Source organism: Macrobrachium rosenbergii, chromosome 55, assembly GCF_040412425.1.
Source record: "Macrobrachium rosenbergii isolate ZJJX-2024 chromosome 55, ASM4041242v1, whole genome shotgun sequence".
Taxonomy (NCBI): domain Eukaryota; kingdom Metazoa; phylum Arthropoda; class Malacostraca; order Decapoda; family Palaemonidae; genus Macrobrachium; species Macrobrachium rosenbergii.
In genome coordinates, this window is record NC_089795.1 from 83589575 (window position 1) to 83614131 (window position 24557).

At 36.4% G+C, this 24557-nt stretch overlaps 1 protein-coding gene across 3 annotated transcripts in view; it reads left to right on the top strand.

Annotated features, from left to right (window-relative positions):
• The window catches only part of IntS6 (integrator complex subunit 6), a 41341-nt gene extending 16784 nt beyond the window's left edge, over positions 1–24557 (top strand). For all 3 annotated transcript variants that reach the window (XM_067099171.1, XM_067099172.1, XM_067099173.1), the window contains exons 5-17: positions 945–1125; positions 3403–3534; positions 3729–4039; positions 4996–5148; positions 5249–5476; positions 5648–5791; positions 9660–9765; positions 13843–14003; positions 16081–16161; positions 16860–16952; positions 17130–17646; positions 18528–18788; positions 23903–24557. In XM_067099171.1, the coding sequence (XP_066955272.1) occupies positions 945–1125; positions 3403–3534; positions 3729–4039; positions 4996–5148; positions 5249–5476; positions 5648–5791; positions 9660–9765; positions 13843–14003; positions 16081–16161; positions 16860–16952; positions 17130–17646; positions 18528–18788; positions 23903–24111 (2577 nt within the window). In that variant the 3' untranslated portion in view covers positions 24112–24557. The remainder of the gene's footprint in view (positions 1–944; positions 1126–3402; positions 3535–3728; positions 4040–4995; positions 5149–5248; positions 5477–5647; positions 5792–9659; positions 9766–13842; positions 14004–16080; positions 16162–16859; positions 16953–17129; positions 17647–18527; positions 18789–23902) is intronic.

The window sequence follows — 24557 nt, forward strand, 5'->3', positions numbered from 1 at the left end:
TGTTCAGTTTTAGCATGAGGTATTAAGCCCTTAGTCCTTTCGTTGCTACGGGGATTCTTTCTCCTAAACCAAATATGGTAGTACTCTAACCTTGCTTTCTGTCTTATAAAATAAATAAATAAATAAATAAAAATAAATAAAAAAATAAATAAATAAAAATAAGTAAATAAAAACAAATAAATAAAAAAAAATAAATAAATAAATAAATAAAATAAATAAAATCAAGAGCTGTTAGAAATCCCGTTATTGAATTTTGGGAGCATGAAAGTACACTTTTGGTGTATAGGAGTGCACCTTCTTATCTGATGGTGGTAGTTGTCTTTAGTTTTCGACTGTTGTTTATGGGCTTTCGACTCAGGCACAGGAGTCACCAGTGCTCTATGAGATAGAGTCCTTTTTTTCCCCTGTAAGGATCCTCTGACAAGTCTCACTACGAGGACCTTACACCCTGTTGTGTTTCCAATGTCTGGCGACATTACTTGCCAGTAAGGATCACTCAGCAGGCAGGAATGTTGAGATTTTTTTTTTCCTTTAAAAAGCCTTTAGTTTGCTTGGCTGAACTCTGTTTCTCTGGCTGCACTAACCCACCACCCTCATTCAGCTAACTTTAATAGTAGGTAAGATTCATTCCAAATTATGATAATTTTCATGATAAAATTAATTATTTGGATACTTAACTACTGTTAAAGTGGAAACCCACCCAGCCTTGCCACATCTTAGTGGGTGGTCATGAAGAAATGTGACAGGAACACAAACGTTCCAACACCATCTGGTGCACAACAGACAACTACAGTGACAGTCAGAGTGGTTAGCCAAGTGTATTTAGATTTTTTTTTCAAATACCAATCACACCAAAAGGCACAAAGATAAATCTAACATTAACAGTAGGTAAGTATCCAAATAATTAATTTTATAATGAAAATTATCATATTTTTCATCCACAGATATTCCCCTTACCCAAGGTGAATCCAATACCGGGTGCAGAGCTTACTAAAGAAATCTTCCGTTGGGACCAAAGGCTATTTGGATTAGTTCTAAGATTGACTGGTACTCCTGCACCTGACCCTATGGGTATAGTTCCAAGTGATAATTCACCTTTAGATAAACTCTGTGAACAGACTGGAGGTAAGAAAAATGTTTTATGTTGTATTAATGTACTGTAACTTTGGTTAAGAAGTAACTTGCTTCAAGTACTTCGTAAGTGTGACCTAGCCATTTTTCATGAACCTGTAGTTCTTGATGTCTCCATGTGGTGCACAGATGGCCTATTTGTGCTATATCTCTTATTGTGAATATATAATTTTTTTCAAAATTATTAATAGTGCTCATTTATTGTCACAAAAAAGATTCAAGTGAAGAAGGATCCCTTGATGTATGTAAGTAGTCAAGATGTGTATGGTAGATCCACAGGTCCTGACTGTCCACCTGGTTTATACCTCGTGATGTTTGCACCTCTGATCATGAGAATGTAGGACAGGGAGGTGTGAAATTCTGTTAAGTAAAAGGTTTGTAGGAAAAATTAAGTTTATCAATACACAGGTTAAAAGGAATCAAACAATGAAATCTCCAGATTGAACAGAGAAATTAAAGGTCTGCTTTGCACTTTACAGAATACCTTAAAGAGTTCAGCCCCCACTGAGAAAACCTTGTTAGCACAAATGGAAGAAGTTTATAATAGTATGCCGAGATAATTGTGGATTTGGGGTTAAGAAAAGATTTATGTATCATATTATGCTGTTAATCTATCCATTTATTACATGAGACATACAGGATGATGACAGGGGTGTATGCAGAAGTGATGTTGTAATGGTACACATAATACATATACAGATGGGTCCTAACTTAGATGATTGTGTTGGTCTTGCTGTTGTGTTTAAAGATGACATATTTGAAGCAAGGAAGCCTTCGTGGAGAGGAAGGGAGCTAGGCTGGAGAAAAATCTGCATCCAGAAAATCTTTGAAATGAAGAGTGAAAAGAGAAGTCAGAGTTCAGCACCTGAAGTCACATAAAAATGAAACATTTGAGGATGGGCTCCTCAGGTATGAGATGAAGGTACAGAGACCAGTGTTTGCTAAAGGAAATACCAGTGTCACTGTCTTGAAACTCCATCATCAGACTGAAGTACTTGGAGGAGAATGGACAAAATGTTGATAGAAGTGACCTTCAGATGTTGCTAGGCTCTCTTTGAAGGAAGAGTCACCCTGAGCTAGTCAAGCAGTTACAAGGAGGACTGAGTAATTAACATTAAATGAGCAGGAAAGGGACCACTCGAGATGTGGGAGAAAATGAAATCGTCCAGCAGTAGTGCAACTTACTGATATGAGTGAAGAAACAGAAAATGGGAGATATTAAGACATATTATTGAAATCGTCCAGTAATAGTGCAACATACTGATATGAGTGAAGAAACAGAAAATGGGAGATATGAAGACATATTGAGTCTGGAGAAATAATGTAAAGTTCCAATGATAGCCAAGCAAGGGTAAAAGTTACATATGATTAATAAGGTGCTTAGGAATCTCAGAAAGGAAACCTCTTGTACATGTGTGACTGTGTCAGCTGAACGAAACCAGCTGAAAAAGAATAAAATCAAACCAATACATACAGATTAAGATCAGTGAAGTACACACGTTGACCACTTTGAAAAAGAGAGTGAATGAAAAAAGCACACAATAACAGAGAGGACGAAAAGCACAAGTTAACACCGCAGAATAGTTGCTGGCACATCATTCTGCTAGATCAGGTACAGTCCCTTTGGATAGGTTAGGTTAAGGGGAGGTTAGGATGCATCCTTGTCAAATTATGTCTTTTATCTTGGATTCATTGTAAATGGAATAAGGCTAATTATGGTTAGTGGGTTTTTGTATAATGAGGATGATTCAAAGCAGTAAATGGATAAAAGAGAGATTAGTGTGTAAAAAAATGGTGGTCCATCACAAAATACAAAAGCAGACAAAAATGGTATGAACTGGTTGGACATCGAGGACCTGTAGATCTGGACTTACTCATGAGCAGTACTGATGTGCGTGGATTGTTGTTCATTTGAAGATTTTTTGCCTAGTACATTTCATTACAAATAGTATGGTCACTGGAATAAAGGGTTTATTGTGGATTGTGAAACTTGCTTTAGCATTCTCCTCAGAAAAAGTAGTTGTGCTAAGTGTCCTTAATGATTATAGGATAAGTAAACTAAAGAAAATTCTTGGATTTAATGAACTTCAGAGAAGCACCAAATTAATAAGGTTGCAGCAAATTTTGATACACTGATAATCTGCTTTAAAGAGATGAAGGAAATTTTAGTAATCAAGCAAATAGTCTGCTTGACCATTCCTTCCATTTTATGGTATTCGGTTCCCATTATATGGTTAGGATTCACTGTAGATTTTTTTCCCATCAATCTAGGTCGTTCCTATGCAGTTCGTTCACATCGAATGTTCCAACAGTGCATTGACAGTTTGGTCCAAAAAGTGCAGAGTGGTGTTGTAATAAATTTTGAAAAAATTGGTCCTGACCCTCCACCTATAAATTCTGATGGTGAGCAAAGTACATTGTCTTTCTAAATTGAACAAAGTTTTCCTAAGTGTAAAGTTGTTCTTCAGTGCAAAATTTAAAATGTTCTGTTCACTTTTAATAAATTCTAAAGTGTAATATATTCCAGTGCTATTAGGAAATTTGAGAACTTTTATCTTAAACTTATAGAAAACATGATTGTAATTTATGTTCTTTAGGAAAAGAGGTGCCGGATGTCATTGAAGTGGACAAAGAGAACCAACAAAATAATATGGAGAATAATGGTAGTTTAGGAAGTGCCAGCACTTTGGCAGGGACTGGAGGAGGCATGTTAGGTCACATGCTTCAGAATGGAGGACGTCCCCATACCCCAAATTCAATGCCTTTGCCACTACCAAATCCCTCTAGTAATGCGTGGCATAACTGTCGTAAGATGATCTATGTACCAAGACCTGCTCAGAGAGGTAGTCCTTCAGGTTTCTGGCCAATACCAGAATCCTTTTGGCCAGATGTTAATACTGTTTCACTCGTAAGTAAATTTTTGTTGAGAATTTTTATTTATATATTATTTTTGTATTGACTATAATTCTTTTGCATTTGAAGTTAAGGTTTTATGATATAGAAGAAAAGTGTTAAAATTTGCAAATTTGTGCTGTCATGAGTGATATGTTCTTAAAATGGTATTTAACTGGCCACAGCTGCTTTACGTTTCAATAACAGAATAAGTTAGAGAGGATTTTATCTGTTAAGACCAATTTATTTCATGTGATGGTATTCATCTTTAAGTTTTAAAAACTGTTAAATTTACTAGGAAAATGACCTGTAGAATTTTATTCAAATCTTGGCATTGAATGTATGTTGAAATCCACTAATTCTAGCAGTTCATGAATCAGATGGCACAAATGAGACCTTGGGATTGCCATGCAATAAATATCAGGCAGTTTACTCTCACATGCAAGGGCTGATTATTAGTAATGGATTTGCCTGAAAAATTTATTTTGTTTTAAAGATAATTATACACTTTCTGTGGGGGCATTCTGCTTACTTTGTGCCTTTCTAAGCACATTGGAGATGGCACTTACCGTTTTGCTTTTTTTTTTTTTTTTTTTGGTACTTTAACCTTTGCTTCTGCTTTGTACCTTTGATCCAATTTGTTTGGTCTCTTCCCACTCAGCTGTCATATTTTTTAATATAACCCTGTTCCATTTTCAATATTCATTTAAGAACAAATCCTTTGGACAAGCCCAATGATAGTCTACCAACCTGACCTAGAGGTCTCTTTTATGGTGATAATGGTAATCTTTATTTTCCTGTTTTGATCTAATTTAGAAATTAAATCTTATTAGAGCTCTACTGTATTAGATAAGTTTTCTTTATAAAAGTAATCCTTGTTGCCAGGTCTCTGATAAATGAGAATTTTTCCATTTTTGGTGTTCTCTATTGATTTTGCTTTAATATTGCACTAATTTTTGCATTATTTTTCAGCCTGCTAGAAGTGCTCATCCTAATGTAAAATTCACATGTACAAGTCAAGAACCAATGGTAATAGATAATCTTCCGTTTGACAAGTATGAATTAGAACCTTCGCCCTTAACGCAATTTATCTTATCAAGAAAGCAGCCTACTGTATGCTGGCAGGTAGGTTTCATTCTGATACTTATTAAATTTGTAAGATTGTATGGGGCATAGTCTTCAGAGTGATTGATGTTGTTGTATTCATAGATTTTCTCTCTTGCAGGTTTACATCCCAAACAGTAGTAAAAACAGTGATGTAGGTCATCCCTTTGGGTATCTGAAGGCAAGTACTTCACTTCAGACTGTAAATCTCTTCGTAATGCCTTATAATTACCCAGTCTTGCTACCTCTTCTGGATGATCTGTTCAAAACTCATCGTCTCAAACCTACCAAAGAATGGAGACTGCAGTTTGACAATTATATACGTACAATGCCTCCATATTATGCGAATGTAAGTATAGAATATTTCAAGACTTTTAGATATCTTCACTGTGCATATATTTACAATTTAATTGAAAATTCAGCCTCATATGTAACTGTAGACCCTTAGAACATAAGAAAACATTTTTTATTGTAATTTAAAGCTGTTGCCACTTGCTAATTTACTTTTCCTGTTTTACAGCCACTAAAACGAGCCCTTGGTCGAATGGGCGCTTCAAATCTGTTTGCTGATAATTTAGACAATTCTCTCAGTTTTCAAGTTACTAATCATCTGAAAAGACTAAAAAATCAAGCAAAATTAGAATATGAAAGGATATGCTTGGATGTAAGTATATGTTGTATGAAAGTGGGGAGGTCATTTGTACATGTAATTAATGTCACCCTTATACATTATTGTTATGTTAAAGATACAAATGGTGCCCTGTAGTCGGTTAAGGTTTTTTTTTTTTTTTTTTTTTTTTTACTTATCAGTGAGAAGGATCATTGCTTGTATATAGGAAAAATAGTTAGATGAAGTTGGACAACCCCCTTCCCCATCCCCTCCAGAATCTGAGAGGATTAATACTCTTCCCATTACACCAATCACGAATTATCTCCAGTTCTCTAGTTGGAGTTGTTGGTTGAAGTTTTAGAAGATCCAGTGATAGATGTGGCTGCTTGTGCACAACAGCCTCTGTCCCTGGGATCTCGCTGCATAATTCCCATGAGTGAAGTATTCTGCTTAAACTACTTAATCAAGTGATGTGTCTTGGTACATGTGAAACTTATGGAATTGCGGTTGGTGAAGTAATTTCTTTTGCAGTGGAAGAGTCCTGGGTATGTGTAAATTATTCATCAATAATATTAAAACAGGTTCAGCAACTCCCATGGTTTGGCATATTTTTCATTAGCATTGTTATTTTTGCCATTTTTTTTTGTAACAAACTTTTATTTTTGGCTCTTCATTTGCTTATTTCTAACAGAACCAAAAAATTCTAGTGTGCAGTTTTACATATGTGAATTACTTACCTTATGTGCTTGTATTTATCAGATGCTTACCGCTGAGACAAAAATAAATATCACAGGCAGGCATGGAACATAAAATATCATAGGAAGAAACAGAAAGTACTGTATGTATGGGATATGTCAGTCAACTAAATCTGATGAACCTTGAATTTGGTCTCATGTTTAAACTACAAAATGAACCTCATTTTTTCAACAAAAATATTCCAGATATCATAAAGTAAATTTAGGCATATAGTTGGAATGTAAAAGGTGACTGACGATTTTTTATTTTGCACATTGTAATATTTGTGTAGACTTCTGATATAGCAATTTAATATTCAGTGACAATTTATAGTAGTAAAAATTTTAACAATGTTGAGACTTTTTTTTGACAAAGCAGTTTGATATTCAGTGACACTTAATTATTGCAATGAAAATGGCTATTCCAGTGACATAATAGTTGGATGTTAAAGACAACTGAAAGGGTAATGGTTTTGTCATAAGATTTGAAATTGTTTATTGTTGGGATGGTCCTAAAGCAGCATTACTGTAGCCTTTGTGGGTTATGGGTGGTATTTTGTCCTACTTCATGCTTGGTTCTACCTTTGGGGAACAAATTTTCATACTTTTGCAGCCTCTTGAATAAAATCTAGTTTACAACAAATAAACTTTACATATAACATTGCTAACTAATCCCTTGGGCTAGCCCTAGAAGTGTTCTTTTAACTCAGTGGTCAGGTAAAACTACTCTTTAAAAAAGAAAACTTTGGGAACCCACCGATATGCATTTGGGAACCCAGCAGTATGCATATGGAATAAGCAAATGGTTAATTATGGGGTTCCTTTAGGGTTCTTAAGGTAAGTGTGTATCATCCAGCAGCATCCAGGTCCCAAGGTTACTGGATTAGAGAGATCCAGCTTGTAGTTAATTTTCTACTCTCATTGTCCATCTGGGCTGAGGGGTGCACTGGTAACTTGGAATTGAAATTTGTAGCAAATAGATTATTAAAGGCATTCTCCACAGAAGCCAAAGAACCTTTTGTATTTTACATATCATGCCTGCCTGTGTTATGTATTTTTTTGTCTCACCATTAAGCGTTTGGTAAATACAGATGCATATCTCTGGGTGCGGAGACCACTCTGATAGAAAAATTTGTAGAAACCTGTCAGACTGTAGTCCTCAACATGCTTTTGTACATAAGGTAAGGTTTTCATCACATGAATTTATATGAAGCTCATGTAAAGGTGAAATGTATTGGATCGTTGCCCATGTGGGGCATAAAAGGAATGAAGATGCTGAAAAATGGGGCATTAGTGATTTTCTAAATATAAAACCCATCACTGTCAGTCAGAGGCAGATTTTATGGAGTGATGAATCTGATAAGAATAAATTGAAGAATCCAGTCTATCACTGAATTACTTTTTTATTACAGTAGAGCACATTATGGAATAATTCTATCATGTCTTCAATTGGTTGCTCGCATGTAATTCATGGAGATTTAATAATTAACCTTCCAGCATAGTAAAGAAAGATAATTGGTAGAGGAGCTACCATGGATGGTATTGAAAAGTAACTGTTTAACCTAGCTGCCATGCTCACTGTAACAAAGGCCAGAGCTGCAGCTGGTCACACAGCTGATTTTCTGTTGAAAGGGTTAATCAGTTCACTGAAGGGAAGCTGATAATCTTTGGGAATGAAACAGCGACAGCCATTTGGAGGTGGAGGCAAGAGGCCCAAGACCCAGCCAAGAAGGGCATTCAGTATGAAAATTACGGAAAACCTCAAGTAGGACCTCGAGAACTGAAGAGCAACATTCTACTAACCCTACAGGTCTTCACATGGCATACTCCTCTCTGCGAGTATCCCATCACCACAGTGGAAATACTAGGAGCCCAACTGATAACCTTCTGTGGGTTCAGGAATGAGTAAAGGCCAAGGCATCAACGACGACTTACATGGATGGGTTCGGGATATAGTCCAAACAGCAACTAACATTCAAAATAAGCAGTTGAAGAGAGCTGGGGAGCCTGCAGTCCAGACACAGAAAGGAAAATCAAGAATAAATAGTTGAGAAGTGGGAGGGAGCCCACAGACCTCCTTTGTTAAGGGAAGCCAGTGAGGGCTCAAGGAAGAGCAGGGTGGAGGACAGTGACCATATTAAATCCAACTTGAATTGGGTAGTAGGCAGCTGCAGAAGTTTGTGATCTTATGTGACTAGAAGTGCTATAGAACCCTTTCAGAACTATTGTTCTGAAAATTCTCTTGTAAGACAAATAAGGATTTCATTACATACTTGAATCAGGTGTGAATATTAGAATACTGTGGATCCCTGCCTATATGGGCATTAAGGAGCTGAAGATGCTGGTAAAGCAGCCGAAGTGGCAACTACTGTGATCATTATTGTCATTGTCTCCAACACCCAGTGATTCAAAAGGCATTGTGCGAAATTCCTCCACTTGGGTCTTAAATGTGCTTCCTCTTTCTCCAGCTTTTTCATAGCTTGTGATATTTTTAACCGGACTCCAGCAGGCGCTAGAGAATTTATCCCTTACGTTAAGACCACTGGTTTGTTAGTTATGAAAAATACAAATTGATTTAAACTTCATCATTTTTCGTTAGTAAAGGTAAACCTTTTGGGCTAGCCCTGTAATAAATATGATTTTGACAAAGTGGTCCGGTTAAACTTACATAATAATAATCCAGTGACATAAAAAAGGAGTTAAAGTATATTAAACAATATATAATGTTCTTTAGTGATGAGTTTTTATAAAGGAAATTTTATTTGATTATTTGTATCCCTGTAAGGGGTAGTGCTTTCAGCACACCTCAGCAATGCATTGTAGGCATTACTTATAGGTTCTTTGCAGTATATCTTCAGCCTTAGCTGCAACCCTTTCATTCCTTATACTGTGCTTGTGTTCATATTCTTTTCCTTCTATCTTACTTTCCATCCCCTCCTAACAATTGTTTTCATAGTGCATGTGTAGGGTTTTCCTCCTCCTCCTACATCTTAAAACCTTTTTACTTTCTGTTTCCCTTTCACCGCTGAATGACCTCTTAGGTCCCAGTGCTTGGCCTCTGGCCTAAACTTTATATTACATTCCATTCTATTAATTACTGTATTTGTAAAAAGTGTGGTTTTGGTAAGGAAGTTGTTTAAACGAATGGATTTATACCATCATAACTGTATGCTCATTAATATTTTCAGGTGGAGAAAAGACTATCTCAAACCACTTGTCATGTTCATGAAGGGATTAGAGTTCAACCAAGAAGACCTTTAAGTAGACATTTAACCTCTAATCATACATTACAAGGTACAGTAGATTATTTTTCTCCTTAGTAAATCTACTTTTTCATTACCTTGATGATACCTTATACCTGTCTTAAGTCGCACAAGTAACAAGCAAATTCTTACTCAATCATGAAAATTTTATATTTTGATAACATGGAAAGTAATTCCCTCATACTTACCTTTATAGGAGTTGGTAAAATCTTTCAAAAGTCTCCTAGTTTTAAAAAATGTAGCCCCTTTTATTTAAAGTAATTTTGTCACTATGGACTATATGTTGTTGTCAGGTAGTTAATTTTAAGCAGCTGGTGTAATATCACAAACCAGAAAATGTGTTCACTTTGTTTTATAATTATATCCTAGTAGGTTTTTTATTATCTTCATTAAGATAAACATGCATATGGCTGCCCCAGTGCCAGTTAAAATGTGTTCATTGCATTCAGCCCTGTGGTTCAGTAGTTGTTGAGCTCTGAAAACACTGGGGAATTGTATATGGGTATTCTAGAATATTCATAAAATTCATAATTGGACTGTTCAAGTTTATGTAATTGTTGTGTAATTCATAGTTTGAATGAAAATGGTATTGTTTATAACCCATCAATTGTACAAATGCCACCATTGTGGTCTGTGATCATTTCCAGACTCAGTCCTTAGTTCACAAAAGCAGAGGAGCACTTGCAGCACTAGTTCCTTATGGACCCTCAGCTATGTATTCTTTTTAGCTGTAATCACAACTTGTTTCACCCATTTATTTTTACTATAAGTTTGTATAATGAAACTAGAATTGGGGGAATATCATATGATTAGGTTTTATGGTTTCTCAGTAGCTACATGTAAGCAGTCATAGATCTCAGTTTCCTGTATTTTTTACCCTTAAGCTTGCGTGTAGCATGTTTCAGAGTATTTCAAATGAATTAAGCTTTTTTTATCCACTTTAATTTATATTTTGCATATTTTATAGTTGATATTAGTGCCTTACTCATTAACAAGAGGAGGCAAGGTGTCATCCCTTCCTGTTTTAGCTGTTATTGAACAAAGCTACCACTGTTCTTACTGCTTTTTTTCCCTGAAGTAAATCTCAGGGAAAAAATAAGCTTCCAGTATGCATGTTTGGACCATCCTTGGATGCATCCCACCAGTCGTCATTCAGTTGTGCAATTTCTTAGCATCCATGGGTTTGTACATCAGTTACCCAGTTTGATTCTTTTTTATTCCCTTCATTCATTGTCTTTTGCTGAAGCTCTAGCATTCTTTGTTTTGGGGTTACGTTAGTGGGATTTGAAACATTTTTTCTCAATTTACAGTTAAATTTGAATTTTTTTATTTTACTAAGTAGTGCAGTGATTTCCCTTTTGCATTCAGTCTCTCATTATATTATATTTTACATCAGATACTCTTGAAAATTTAGAAAGTTTCAGTTTTCGTGTGTATCGGATTATTAACCACATTTAATTTTCCTCTTTGGCTTATTCATGAATGCAGCCTGTTTGTAGTTCAAGTCAGGCTCGAGTGGTGTGTGTTGTTTTTAGCCTCAGGCTAGTGTTTACCTTTGTTTACTTAACCCTCATGTGTGTAGCATGTGAATCAGGGGTTACCTGGTATGGAATGTAATTCTTTTATGTTATCCTTAGATAAGGATCTGCATCTGTTAGATTCTCCTCGGGAAATATGAGGTTTGTAAAGAGGTTTTTTCATTGAAACCTATCGTAAAATGCCCTATTCCATGTAGCTGTATCCCAGTTGTACCAACCTGCTGTAGTGCTGTAGATGAACAATATGCTCCCACAGCTCTCAGTGGTACCCTTATCACAGCTGTATTCATTTATCTTTGCTCTGTAGTGTGACTAATGCCGACATCGAGGAAGCATTGCTCTTCCATTTTTTGCCTCTTTTGAAGTCACAGGTCGAAGTCCTTTCTTATCTGTATTTTGTCATGTGTATGGCTCAGGGAAACTAATGAGCCTCAATCTCCTTCCATGGGATTGCAAGCTTTTTTAAGGGCTGGCTCTGTTCCTGCCCCCATACTTTGTTTTGTTGTGTTTAATCTTTCCTAAATTTCCTTACTAGTGTTTTCATGTCCAAATTTTCTTTCTGGGTATAAAATCTTGATTAGAGATTATTTGGAGGTTGCATGGTATTAGTGACTGTCCTAGCAGTGCCATACGTGCAACAGTGATTGAGCTTCCAGATGAGTAACCAATGGACTGTTCTTTTTCTTATATAAACTGTTTTCATGCTTACTATGGTGACTGAACCATTCATGCTTTGGTGTGCCTGCTCTTGCAGGTAAGATTGAGCCACCAGATGACTGCTGAAGGATGTCTCTGCTTTTTTGTGGCTACCAGTGGACTTCGGGATGTATGGTGGTAATACTGATGTAGTTGATCAGTTGACAAAGATGTGAGGTAATGCTCACAAATTGATCAGTGAGGGTTGAGTCGCTAAGACTCCAACAATGCCCATTTTTGTCCTTCAGCCACCCATTTCTCAGCCTTGTTGTTGGTTGTGGATTCAATACTCTCCATTAACGCAATCTTTTAGTTTCATTGGACTTCTATGAGGTTCACATTTACAGCCTAGTTAATCTGTCTTTGACCCATCAGCTTTGGTACCTCTGATTTGGCCAGTAAGGTTTTGTCAATCCTCTGTTAGACCATTTGAGTGGCCAGATTAACTTCATAATAGATTTAACTTCTTAGTTCATTACCTGCAGATTGGCTTATGTCTGGTTCCTCATTGATTGGTGTTATTCATCCTTGCTGATCACATTGTTCTTCCTAGAGTTTCTTCTTGATGACAGTCTTCATAGATGGGGAAAGGAGATACTTTGTTGGTTATCTGACCTGTCACTAAACACAGACATCAGTCAACATTGGCACTAGACAGGTTTTGCTGTATACAGACTTGTGCCAATGTACCAGCATCTAAAATTCATTTTAAATGAATGGGACTTGAGAGGGATGCATTTACTTCATTTCTGGTATACTTAGATATGTAGTCTTAGGTGGTGAGTGCCAAAAGTTATCGCTGCTTCCTTCTCCAAATATGCCTCAACCTCCATTACCGTATTCTTAGGCAGTTTGGAGAAGGTTTTTGAACACTTCTTATGTGAAGTCAGATATCTGGCCTTACCTCTTGACAGAACAGCTGAGAAAAAAGCCTCAGACAGGTCATTCTGAAGAACCTTTGAGTAGGATCGAGACAAGGAGACAGTACAAGTAAGAGATGTAACTTTTATTTAGAACCCTCTTTCCTTCAGTAATTGTTCATAACTTAATTATTTTAGCTAGGGCTTTGGTCTGACATACAGATGGTTGAATTTATCGTTGTGATTAATCATGATGCACCAATTATTACTTTGGGAGATACAGTTTTATTTTCTTACACGTCTTTATTTTCCATTCACTCTTTCTGTATAATTTTATGCTCCAGTGACTCGCTTATTAGTTGGTTTGTTTCTGTACATTTCCTAATGAAATTAAAGTGAATACAAATGTCATGTAGTTCTCCTTGGGTTCATTAACTCCTGGAATAAACCCCTTCATAAATTTCTTAGAGACAGTCCTTCACTTATTGGTTTATAAGAGCTCCCCTGGATCCTTGAAGCCTTCACAGTCAAATTGGGACATTCAGTAACTCATACTTCCACATAAGTAACAATGTAGGCAAGTGTATGATTTGTTGGTGCTGTTATAGACAAAGTTATAACAACAAAAAATCAGAGTACATACAGACCCATGAATAATTTTAAAGTACCCACTGCCCAACTCCCTTAATCTTAAATCTATATCTTTATTCTATTTGGAATATGAGGTGTTTGGTGAATACATACCTGAGGGTCACGATAGCACTAGTGGTTAGAGTGCTTTAATTTTGTGAACTAAGAATTGTACGTCTTGGGATCATTGCGGCTTGTGCTGGAGGCATAGGTGTGATTGATGGTTTATATGAGAAACTAGTTTTTTTTTTTTAATTTCTGTGCTCCATTATGAAGGCCTTAGTATATTAGCAATTGATGATGTTGAACAGTTCAAGTTTTTATTTTCTAAAAATATATTTTTAATAATTAGTTTTAAGAAAAAAATTTTCTTTTTTATATTAGGTAAATTGGCCTCTTTACGTGATCAAGTTACGGAATATTCTAACTTTGTCCTTGCGGTTCGTGAAGGGGAAGTGAATCCTCAAATGTATAGGAATCCTTTCGATATTCCCAGATCCCTTCTCCTAGATCAGTTAACAAGAATGAGAGCAAACTTCTTGCAGGTATGTAAAGTTTTAATAATGCCATTATAAAGTTAAATTTTGGGTCTGCTTTATTGGTGAGCTGTTTGAAGTCATTGTCATTTTATGGATTGTCTTTTTGTGGGTGATTAAAAATGGCAATTTTAATACAGTATGCAAGGTTAATTCCTAAAATCCCTGTTAGCGTAGTATAAGGATATATGTAAAGTAGGGCAGTTTTACATGTGAATATTAGTAAGATATCTGAAATGCCTTTTATCTTTGGCTTGGAAGAGGTGTTTGATGTTAGTAGTACATGAAAATCCTCCCTTTTTCAATTTGATCTTTTGTTTTGAGATGAAACTGATAATACTGGGTTGACATCTACAAACAACATTCCAGTTGATAAATGTTATTGGAGTAGCTGCTATGTTAACCTTTAAAAAGGCATAATATGGAATGGTGATCTTGATCACCTGTTGGTCAGGCATTCCCAGTAGGAAGCTGGAGCATATAAGACACATATATAAGGTCAAGGAAATTCATGGTGAAGGTCAATTATACAAGTTTATTATGTGGGTTTTGAGCTACTGTTTATGGTAACAACAAATCATACTCTCAGACATAGTCGTAACTACTGTTGTCTCCTATAACAAAGTTTGACGTCAGAAATATAAAAGCAATACGAAGTATATTGCTTTGCAATTTTCAATTTTCTGTTTCCCATAACATACTCTAATCTTCTTTTCTTCATACACACAGCCAAGCATAAAGGGCTTTCTTTTATCATTGTAAAAAGCAGCTAGCAACAGCAGTTTCAACTTGACGTTATGCATGTCATTTTAAATCTACTGAACTTGCATTGTGTTCGTTATTGTTGGATGTCATTAAATATTATCTAATGTGGCCAAACTTACCAAGTCTCCTTTGCTTCATAGACATCTTTATTCATAAGGGTTTTATATATTGCCCATGTATTAAGCAGCTAAGTTAAACATTTGTAAAATGTATTTATTATGCATCAGTCATCATACCTCTGTTGAGCATTGTATTCCATGAGCTTTTGTCAATATCCCCCCTTTCTCCTCCCAGTACAATGTCCTACCAATATTGACCATTTTTTCATGCATTACATTGTACATACCCTATTACTGTACTTTGTATTTTACTTTATTTGTATTAGCATTGCAAAATACAATATTTTTTTAGCAAATTTTAAATTTATTACATTAAGGCTGTATGCACACAAAATACTAACAGACTTTTGTTTCAGTAGCCTAACATTTTTTGTACAGTTTGATGATATAAATAGTTTTACCCTAAAGTATTTTACTTAAAAAAATACAATATCAGTAGTATAGCTGTGTGAGAGAAAGAGGAAAGAAAGACTTTTTTATGCTAGTCAGCCAGGCATTTTTGTAGGATTTCACATATTCAAGAAACTTACGATGTGTTTTGGCACTTAGTTGATCTTTTCCTATATCTTACAACATAAATAACAACATTGTAATATATCTTCGACAAACTTGAAATTATGACACCAATAATATGTGTTTGAGGGAGAGAGGTAAAGTGAGATTCTATATACAAGTCAGATAAACATTATTATGATTTTGTTCATACCTGTTAGACAAATGAGTTAGGTCAAGTCCCTATGACTTATTTTTATGCTCTGATCAATTTATAATTTACTATGCCACATAAATAACAATAATGTTGTAATATCTTTAATAACCTTAAAATGACAGTTGTTGGTATTTATGTTAGTGCAAAGAAATATCTAGAAAATTTGTTTACCTATTAAGAAGTTATTTCCTCCTGATACTTCATTATCCTCAACATTTCGTGCTTTCCTCGTGAACTTTACTGTGTAAAGAGGTCATGCATACTATGGAAAGAAATTGTTAACTTCCTGTTAAACTTATGAAATGCAGTTCCAGTAATTTATTAAAATTATGCAAGCATTAGGCCCACTTCTCAATATAGTCCACTAATGTTTTCTGCTAATTTTTTATTTACAGCATGAAAACAAGGTGAATTTTGAGTATATGACATGATGTACAAGATTGGAAGTAGGTAAAGGTAGAACTTTTCTGTACTGATTTTTTTTTGTTTACAGTCATCTTTAACGCATCTGTTAACGGAACGTGACATGGATCAACTCCATTGTCGTCCAATTAACCAAATGGGCAATTATCAGGTAAGTTTCATATTTTTCTCATTTGCTATACTGTATTGAGAGTAATTGTAAGAAACAATTGGTAAATTAAAATTTTTTTTTTTAACATCCAGATTTTAATTTTTGTGTACTGGGATTACAGTAATTACATATCTTCCATTATGATACTGTTGCATTGGCAAACTGAATTCCAATGATAGTGTAATTGTAAAATTTGATGTTTGCCCTTTTATTAATCATGAAAGGTCATTTAACCATACCACAAGCTAAACTCTTAGCTCTCATGGAGGTAGCTATGAGGTGTCAGTTTGCTGGGCAAACCACTTGTGTTCATTGTTTATTATAGTTTTTCAGTTTTTTCTTCCATCCAGATTTTCAGATTTTGTAGAAAATTCAAAAATACAAAAAGTATCCCAGATTTAGTTAGAGTTGTAGGTCATATAAATAAAATTCTAAATGTGCAAACATGCTTTGTTAATGGGACCTAAGTGTTTTAAAGCGGGTATGCAGTCCACAATGAGGTACAGTAAGTGACAGTTGTATCAACTTTTTGGATTGCATACAGTTACTGTAAAGCTTGGGAATGGACCTATTTACTCAGATCTGTTTATATATATTCAGTATACCTTTTGAGGTGAAGGCTGCAGTTAATAAGTGTATAAAAGAATTTTCATGAGACTGAAGTGTAAGTTTTATGAGGAGTTATTTTTATATTCCAGGATTATTTAAAGAAAATGACACCTCCGTTGCGAGAAATTGAGTCTACCCCAGTTAGGCAGCATATGTTTGGAAATCCTTTCAAGATTGACAAGGTTTGTTATTTGTTTTATTTAAGTAGGTTCTTGATTCTTCAGAAAATCTCAGCCCCCGTGGTGTTGCACTATGAGAATTGTTATATATTGGTATGTTTGTTTCGTAAAATTGAGAAATTGCAACAAGCTTTGCATCTAGTGAATATATTGTTAATTGCCATGTTTTCTTATTTACAGAAGATGTCTATGATGGTTGATGAAGCTGATGTAGATTTAATGGGAACAGGTGGAGGAGCAGGTGGAGGAGGTCGAACATCAAAGCGACCTGTGGAATCCCAATCCCCCTCAGGTAGACCGAACAAGCGAAGACGGGGACCATTACCTCAGGATTTCACTCTACCGAGGATCAACAAGAGTCCCAGTTCAAGTACTACTACAACTCCAAATACCAGTCCTTGCCCTAGCCCTAGTCCAGCTCCTAGTCCTATTACTAGTCCTAGTTCTAGGTCTAGTCCCCCTGGTTCTCCTGCACCCATGAGAGGTGAGGAGAGACTTGAAATGCGTCAAGAATTACCGAGACCTGAACGTGCTGACACTCCTGTTTTCCAGCCCTCTGGTTATGCTGCAACACCTTCACCTGGTTACTCTCCTGGAATTTTGAGTGTATCTCCTCCTGGATCACCGTCATCAGTGTCACTCTCAGATGATAGACCACTTCCTCTAGCAAGTGATGTGCATACCATGTTAAATGGAGGTAATGTCACCTGTGGAAATGAGCATTTTTCAATACCTCTTATCCTAAAATGTTAGACTTCTTAACAGTATTGAAACATCAAGATTGCAAATAAAATCCCTTCCTATAGTTAAGTAATGTGGGTGAAGCAGAAAGAAAAGAAACAAGAAAAAATGTTTAAAAAAATCCAAACAAGTATCACTAACTTGAACAGATAAAAGCAAAGTTAATCATGAATACATGTGAACTTAGATGTAGGACCAGCACTCAACCTTCCCATCTCCATATTTTCACTGTATCTTGCCTGCCTTGTCTCTGAATTAAATACACTTAAGAAAAAATAAAATGAGGGATGGTGATGGACTACAATTACTCAAGGAGGGAGACATGTTAATATTTATAGTTTCTTATTACTCAAAGAATGAGACGTGTTTAATATTTGTATATACCTAATCATTACAGTGCATACTTTTAATGCCAGTAAATGTTACAACTGAGTGTCATAAGCATAACTTGCTATAACTCCAAGAAATTTGAAGGTCCAAAAAATATACAAAGTTAGTTGGAGTCCCTTAGCGTCAGAGCTATGCTTTTTTATTTTTTCATACATAACTAAATACAGTAGTACAGTGGACCCCTGCCCATTGGCGGTTCCGGATTTGTGGCTTCACCTATTCGCGGATTTCTATGTGGAACATATTCTTATTATTCTCAGAAAATTCGCCCATTCAGGGTATTTTTCATGGAGAAATATTCACAGGTTACTGTATTTTCATCTAATTTTCATAACAGAATGCACTTTTTGTGATTAAATATTAAACTATTCAGGTATAAGCATTTTTAGAGGGCTTTTTGGTGTTTTGAACTATGGAAATAGGCAGTTATGCTTTTGAATGTTGCAGATGTTACACCAACACCCCCTTCTGTGAGAGAAGAAGAAATGAACACCACAGCAAATACCTCCCCTACTAGTACCACGAGTGGACCAGAGCCATATGAAATTGATTTTGCACCTTCACCCACAAGAAACCTTACTCCTCCTCCTGAAATACCCCATGAAGAAAAGAATGGTCCAGTTATGCCATCTGATTCACAGGCTACAAAAACATTCAACAAAGAACTTAGAATGGCTTGCTTTAAAGAAGTGAAAAAACCAGGTCGTGGTAAGTACTGTGGTTTTTTGTATCCTTTTGAGTACAGTTAAGAAATGTAGCACCGCTGATTCGATTACAGTAGTAATTGGAAGGATGATTTTAAAGGAAGATAAAGTGGCATTGTGAAACAATAAGAAAAAGCTTACTTCTCTGCTTCTAAATTCTGTCTGCTACTGCTAAAACAGTGTTATTACTTAACATGAAGAAATTATGGATCAGCATTAGCTAAGTAGTGAAATAGGTGTAATTGGGAGAGTGAAACAGGGTGAAGGCAATAATAAAATCAGAAAAAATGGACGTGAATAGAAAGTTCTATGCTCTTATTTTTCTTGTTCAGTGGTTTGGCCATCAAGAATGATAACTATATAGTTATGTAGGCATTATGAAATATGAATTATTTAACATTGAAGCAAGCAGAACAGTAGGATTAACTTGATGCAGTTGATGAAGGCATGTAGTGAAAGATCAAGGAAGCCTTCAAAGATTGGTACAAAGAGAAATGATTATGTCGGAAAGTAAAGAAGACCTTGGGATGTTGCATTAAACTATTCCCAGTTTGAAGAAAATGAGTCATAAGGCTGGTAGTGTATGTAAGTATTTGACAGATTGTTTTAAGCACTGCAGTTAGTACAACAAATGTGTTGGCTGACTAGGGGTGCTTTTAGCCAGAGTAGTAATCTTAATCCTTCAGATGTCCATGTTGCTCATAAACTTTAGATTTTTAGTCCCCCAACTCTGAGTACTTTCTTGTCTTTTTTAGGCAAAAACAAATAGTTTTAGTCATTTGTGAGAAATTTATCATGGCTGGAAGCACATCTCACAGATGTGTATGCAGCTTCCTCTCAGCTCCAGCTGTATCATGTTTGGTCTTACGCTTTCAATCATTTCCTTTGGCCTCTTCGTACTACCTGCTTAAATTAATTTACATCTCTAAGTCTCTAAGAACAAATACTGTTGAAAGATTTATACGTCGAGAAGTGCAAGTAATTGATCTTGTTAAGGGGTGTGCCAACCACCAAATTTTGAAGAATTATCGAATATTAGTTATTAACAGTTTTCAACTCTTTTATATCTAAATAAACATATCCTGAAGCAACAATGCTAAAAAAAATTTTTAGATTGCTTTATTGACAATTTTGTTCATTGCTTGTATGGCACTGTGAACCACAAATTGTAAAAAGATTCGTAAGTGCTTGTACGACACTGTGAACGACAAATTGTAAAAAGCTTATAAAAGTCTGTACGAGTAATCCTGGTTACGATCAAGTATGAGTTATACACTGGTTTGGACTGTTTTACATGTAAATAAGCATATCTTGAAATATTATTGCTAAAAAAAAAATTTTTTTTAGATTGGTTCGTGAATAAGTTTGTTGGTTCATGGATAACTTTGTTCATTGCTTGCATGGCACTGAATGACAAATTGTAAAAAAAAACCTGGAAAAAGTGTCAACAAATTTTATATAAAAATAATTGTCACCCACTAAATTATCCCATTCTCTCTAGCAGTAGCATCATAGAGAAAACGGGTTATAATGATATAGGGATAACTTGCTCAAAATGTCCTGATTCTCTCAGGAGTCTTGAAAGTCCAAAAATTATTTTGTTTTGCTGTTTTCTCAAAACTTATTTTTTTCAAAACTAAATGTTTATTTCTCCAAGAAGGCTGAACCACATTCAGTGAAACTTTTACAGAGTGTAGTATAAGTATACTGTATATCTTTATTTTGTCGTCGGGAAAATCACTTTTCTGGGCAACTTTTACTTTTGCATATTATTTTTGAAAAGTAAAGTGATGATTTTTTTCAACTGCAAAATAAGTGAACTTCAAGAGGTTGAATTTCTAAATTTCCCCACAAGAGAATTTCCATTATTAGTTGTAGAATAAGTGGTAAAAATTTGAAGCAAATCCCTTTAATCATAAGGTAAAAAAAGTCATTTACTTTATAATGGGGCCTTATAGCATCAGTGCTTGACCTCCTTGGGGAAACTTGTTCCACACGGCCGTCTACATCTTCGATCAATCCAGTGGAGGTTGAAAGAATTCTGGTCCCCTGTGAGGGCTTCCCATCTGTTTCAGGACCTTCTGTCAGTAGAAGTGAGAAAAGACCTGTGGTGGCTGAACGACAAAAACTTGGCTATAGGAGTGCCTCTTCATTCACCACCTCCAGAGCTTTTGTTCTCAGACTCCTCGTACGAGGGTTGGGAACACATCTAGATCTGACATTGGGAGTGTGGAATCTTCACAGAACAAGCAACTTCATATAAATGTTCTGGAGCTGAAGGCAGCTTTCCGAGCACTTGAGGAGTTTCGGGAAAGGGTGACGGGGCACTCCGTAATTCTGATGTTGGTTAAACTACGTTGGTGGGTTAAGTAAACAAACGGCGGGTAAGTGTCACGCCAACTTTACTTACCGGTGGTACTTTTGCACCAGTGTGCAATCAATTGTTCAGTATACAGTATCTCTCAGCCAGGTATGTTCCAGGCAAGAGGAATGTAGTAGCCGACAAGCTAAGTTGTCAGCACCAGGTCCTAGCGTCAGGAGGTAGCGGACAGGATCTTCCATCTGTGGAGGAGACCAATGATAGACCTGTTTGCAACAAGATTCAACAGAAAGTTAGAGGTCTATTGTTTGGTGGCTGAAGATTTCTGCGCTGTGGCAGAGGACACCCTGCTTCATCCATGGGACAGTCTGGGAGTTTACACCTTTCCTCCCTTTTGCTTGATCCGTCAAGTCTTGAACAGGGTAGTGATTTCCCAGAATCTCAGGATGACCCTAGTAGCTCCCTTGTGGCCTCATGCAGAATGGCTCCCCGATCTGCTAGCTCTGCTGTCTGCAGTTCCAAGAGAAATTCCTGCATAGCACAGCCTCCTCTGCCAGCCTCACGTCGAGAGATATCTTCAATCAGTAAGGTCCCTATCTTTTCACGGCTGGAGACTATCTAGTATCTCCTTCGAGCAAGAGGTTTTTCTCGCAGAACAGCGTCAGAGATGTGTGGCTATCTCGGGAGATCTTTCTCAGCTGTGTACCAGGGGAAATGGGCTGTCTATGTGATTGGTGTCGTCAATGGGCTTTCTCTCCAGTCGGAACTTCTGTTCAGCAGATAGGTGATTTCCTTGTTTTTCTCCGTATGGAAAAACATACTTCTGTGTCTGCCATCAAAGGCCACAGAGCTGTTTTGGGTGTAGTTCTACGTTAGAAAGATGTGGACCTGTCCTCCTCTTCGGAAATCTCATTTCTGCTCAAAAGTTGTAGGCAGTCTTGTTCTCCTAGAGAGTCTAAACCTACTAGTTGGGACCTGACTCTGGTATTAAGTACAGTAGTCTCACTCGTGCTCCACATGAACCTTTACGTCAACCTTCGGACAGAAACTTGACCCTCAAGACAGTCTTCTTACTGGCCTTAGCTTCATCAAGGAGAGTGGGTGAACTCCATGGTCTCTCATTTAATGTTAAACATATGGGAGCTTGGGGTCAGTAGCCTTCGAATTTGTCCCGGAATTCGTGGCTAAGACTAAGAATTCCTTGGCTCATGATGACAGGTTTGAGTCCTTTTCTATCCCTTCCCTTGGGGATTTTGTTGACAACGTTCCGGATGAATTGTTACTTTGTCCTGTCAGGGCACTGCGTAGTTACCTAAAAAGGATTCATCGCCTCAGACCAGGGTGTTGAAGAATATTTGTTAGTACAGGCCAGTACAACAAGGAAGTGTCCAAGAATACCATCTCCTTTTGGCTACGTGAAGTGATTAGACATGCTTACAGTTCTTCAACTTCTGATGCCAACATAGTGCATGCAAGAGCACATGATGTTAAGGGATCAGGCCCCTCTTTGGCATTCAAAAAGAACTTGTCTGTTCAAAGGATTCTGAAGGCTGGTACTTGGCTTCGTCAAACCACCTTCACATCCTTCTACCTACGGGACATTGCCCACAGGTCCTTGGACACTTTTTCCTTGGGTCCGGTGGTGGCTGCTCAGCGAGACAGTTTGTATCTACTAAGTTGATGGGATGAAAGTGAGAATGAATGAGATGGCTGGTCGTTTTCCTTTTCCCTTTCCCCTTTCTTCTCTACCGGCAGGCATTGAGAAGATTGATCCATCATACGCTGGAACTGGTTAGGTACAGGTGAGCTAGTGGTCATTGTGTTTGAGTATATTGTGTTTATACACGAACATGACCTTTCAGAAGCTTGTCCTTCCTCTCTAGCGAGGGGAGAGAGGAATGATAACAAACAAGGTTGGTGGCTAACGAAGTTTGTTATCTGAACAGATATAGATCTTTACCTTCCATCTATGCAGTCATTCTTCACATTGTATATTAGCCCAGTGGTCTGCCTGTTTGATAACTTTTTATCAAACAGATCAGAGGCTTGCGTCTCCTTCCTTTTCACTCTCTTATCCAGGAAACGAGACCAGGTGTGCTGAACCTTCAGTTGTCTCAAGACTATTTCCTCCTACCAAAAGTGAGTCTATCCTTGCGTTAAGTCCCAGGTTTGTTCCATGTATGAACAAATGACAAATTTTTAATTAATTTGTATTTTTCTTAGCTAACAAACTTGTGGTCTTAACGTATACTGCCCACCTTTGCCTCCCCTCATTCTTTTCCTGGGCTGGAAGAAACTGGATGCGTCACAGCATATCAGGTGAGAGAAGGTCGGCTGATGCCCCCTCTCTCATCCCATGGGTCGAACCCCGTTGCCAACAATTCCTTGCACCACAATTTTAGTGTTTCTTACCAGTTTCCAGCTGGTGCTAGAAGAATTTATCTTCACGTTAAGACTGCAGGTTTGTTAGCTATGAAAAATATAAATTAATTAAAAATGTGTCATTTTAGGAAACATACTTTTGACTGTTAGTTTTTTTAGTTGAAAAGGTTTTCATGTGCTCAAGCCATGTTTACAAAGGTAAATGCTTTTAAATTATTTTAATTCATAATGATTAAGGAGGATTTTGGTATTTGGCTGTTGAGGATAGAATTTTACTGTATGGATAGGAAATGGATTATTATTTTTAGTGCATTCAGTTTTTCATTGCATTATTACAGCATTTCATTTCTGAAAATTAGACTATAATATAGTTAAAACAGGAATTGTAACTTAAAATACTTTTTTTTTTTTTTCAGATTTCTCCAAACTGTTTGATCAGCTGAACACCATACAGGGCTCTCACGATTCAAAATTAAAGATGGTCAAAGATGTGATCCACGAGGCCAGTAGATTTAAACGACATTCACTCGTTAAACTTTTGTCACAATTTTTAGAGGACTTGATGGGTGGAGAAAAGGCTATAGTTATTCGACCGAACGTGAGAGTTAATGGCCACAGTAGATAGATGCTCGTCTTGACAATATATGTTAAAATAGTACAATGTCAGGAAGTGGATGTGTTTGGACACAGTTATTGTGATTTAAAGAGGAAGACTGTACACACTTGAAAGAAATATACAGATGACATGGCATTTTTTCCCTCAAAAGCAAAGTGCAGTTATTGGAGAGTGCAAACTTATGATTTGAACAATGATGAAAGGAAAGTCTGTTTTAATGAGTATTTCAGTATTTGGGAAGTTTTAAATGAGAGTTTTATGCAGACAAATTTTATTTAAGAAAAGATCTATAGGATAGTGACTGTGTACCTGAGAATTTTAAACAAATGGATATATGATGTAAGATGAATGGAAGGAAGTCAGCATGTTTGCTAAATGGGAATATATGCTTTGTGATTGTTTTGTAAATATTGTGTATATTTATATTTTATATATGATAATACAGTTGATCCTCA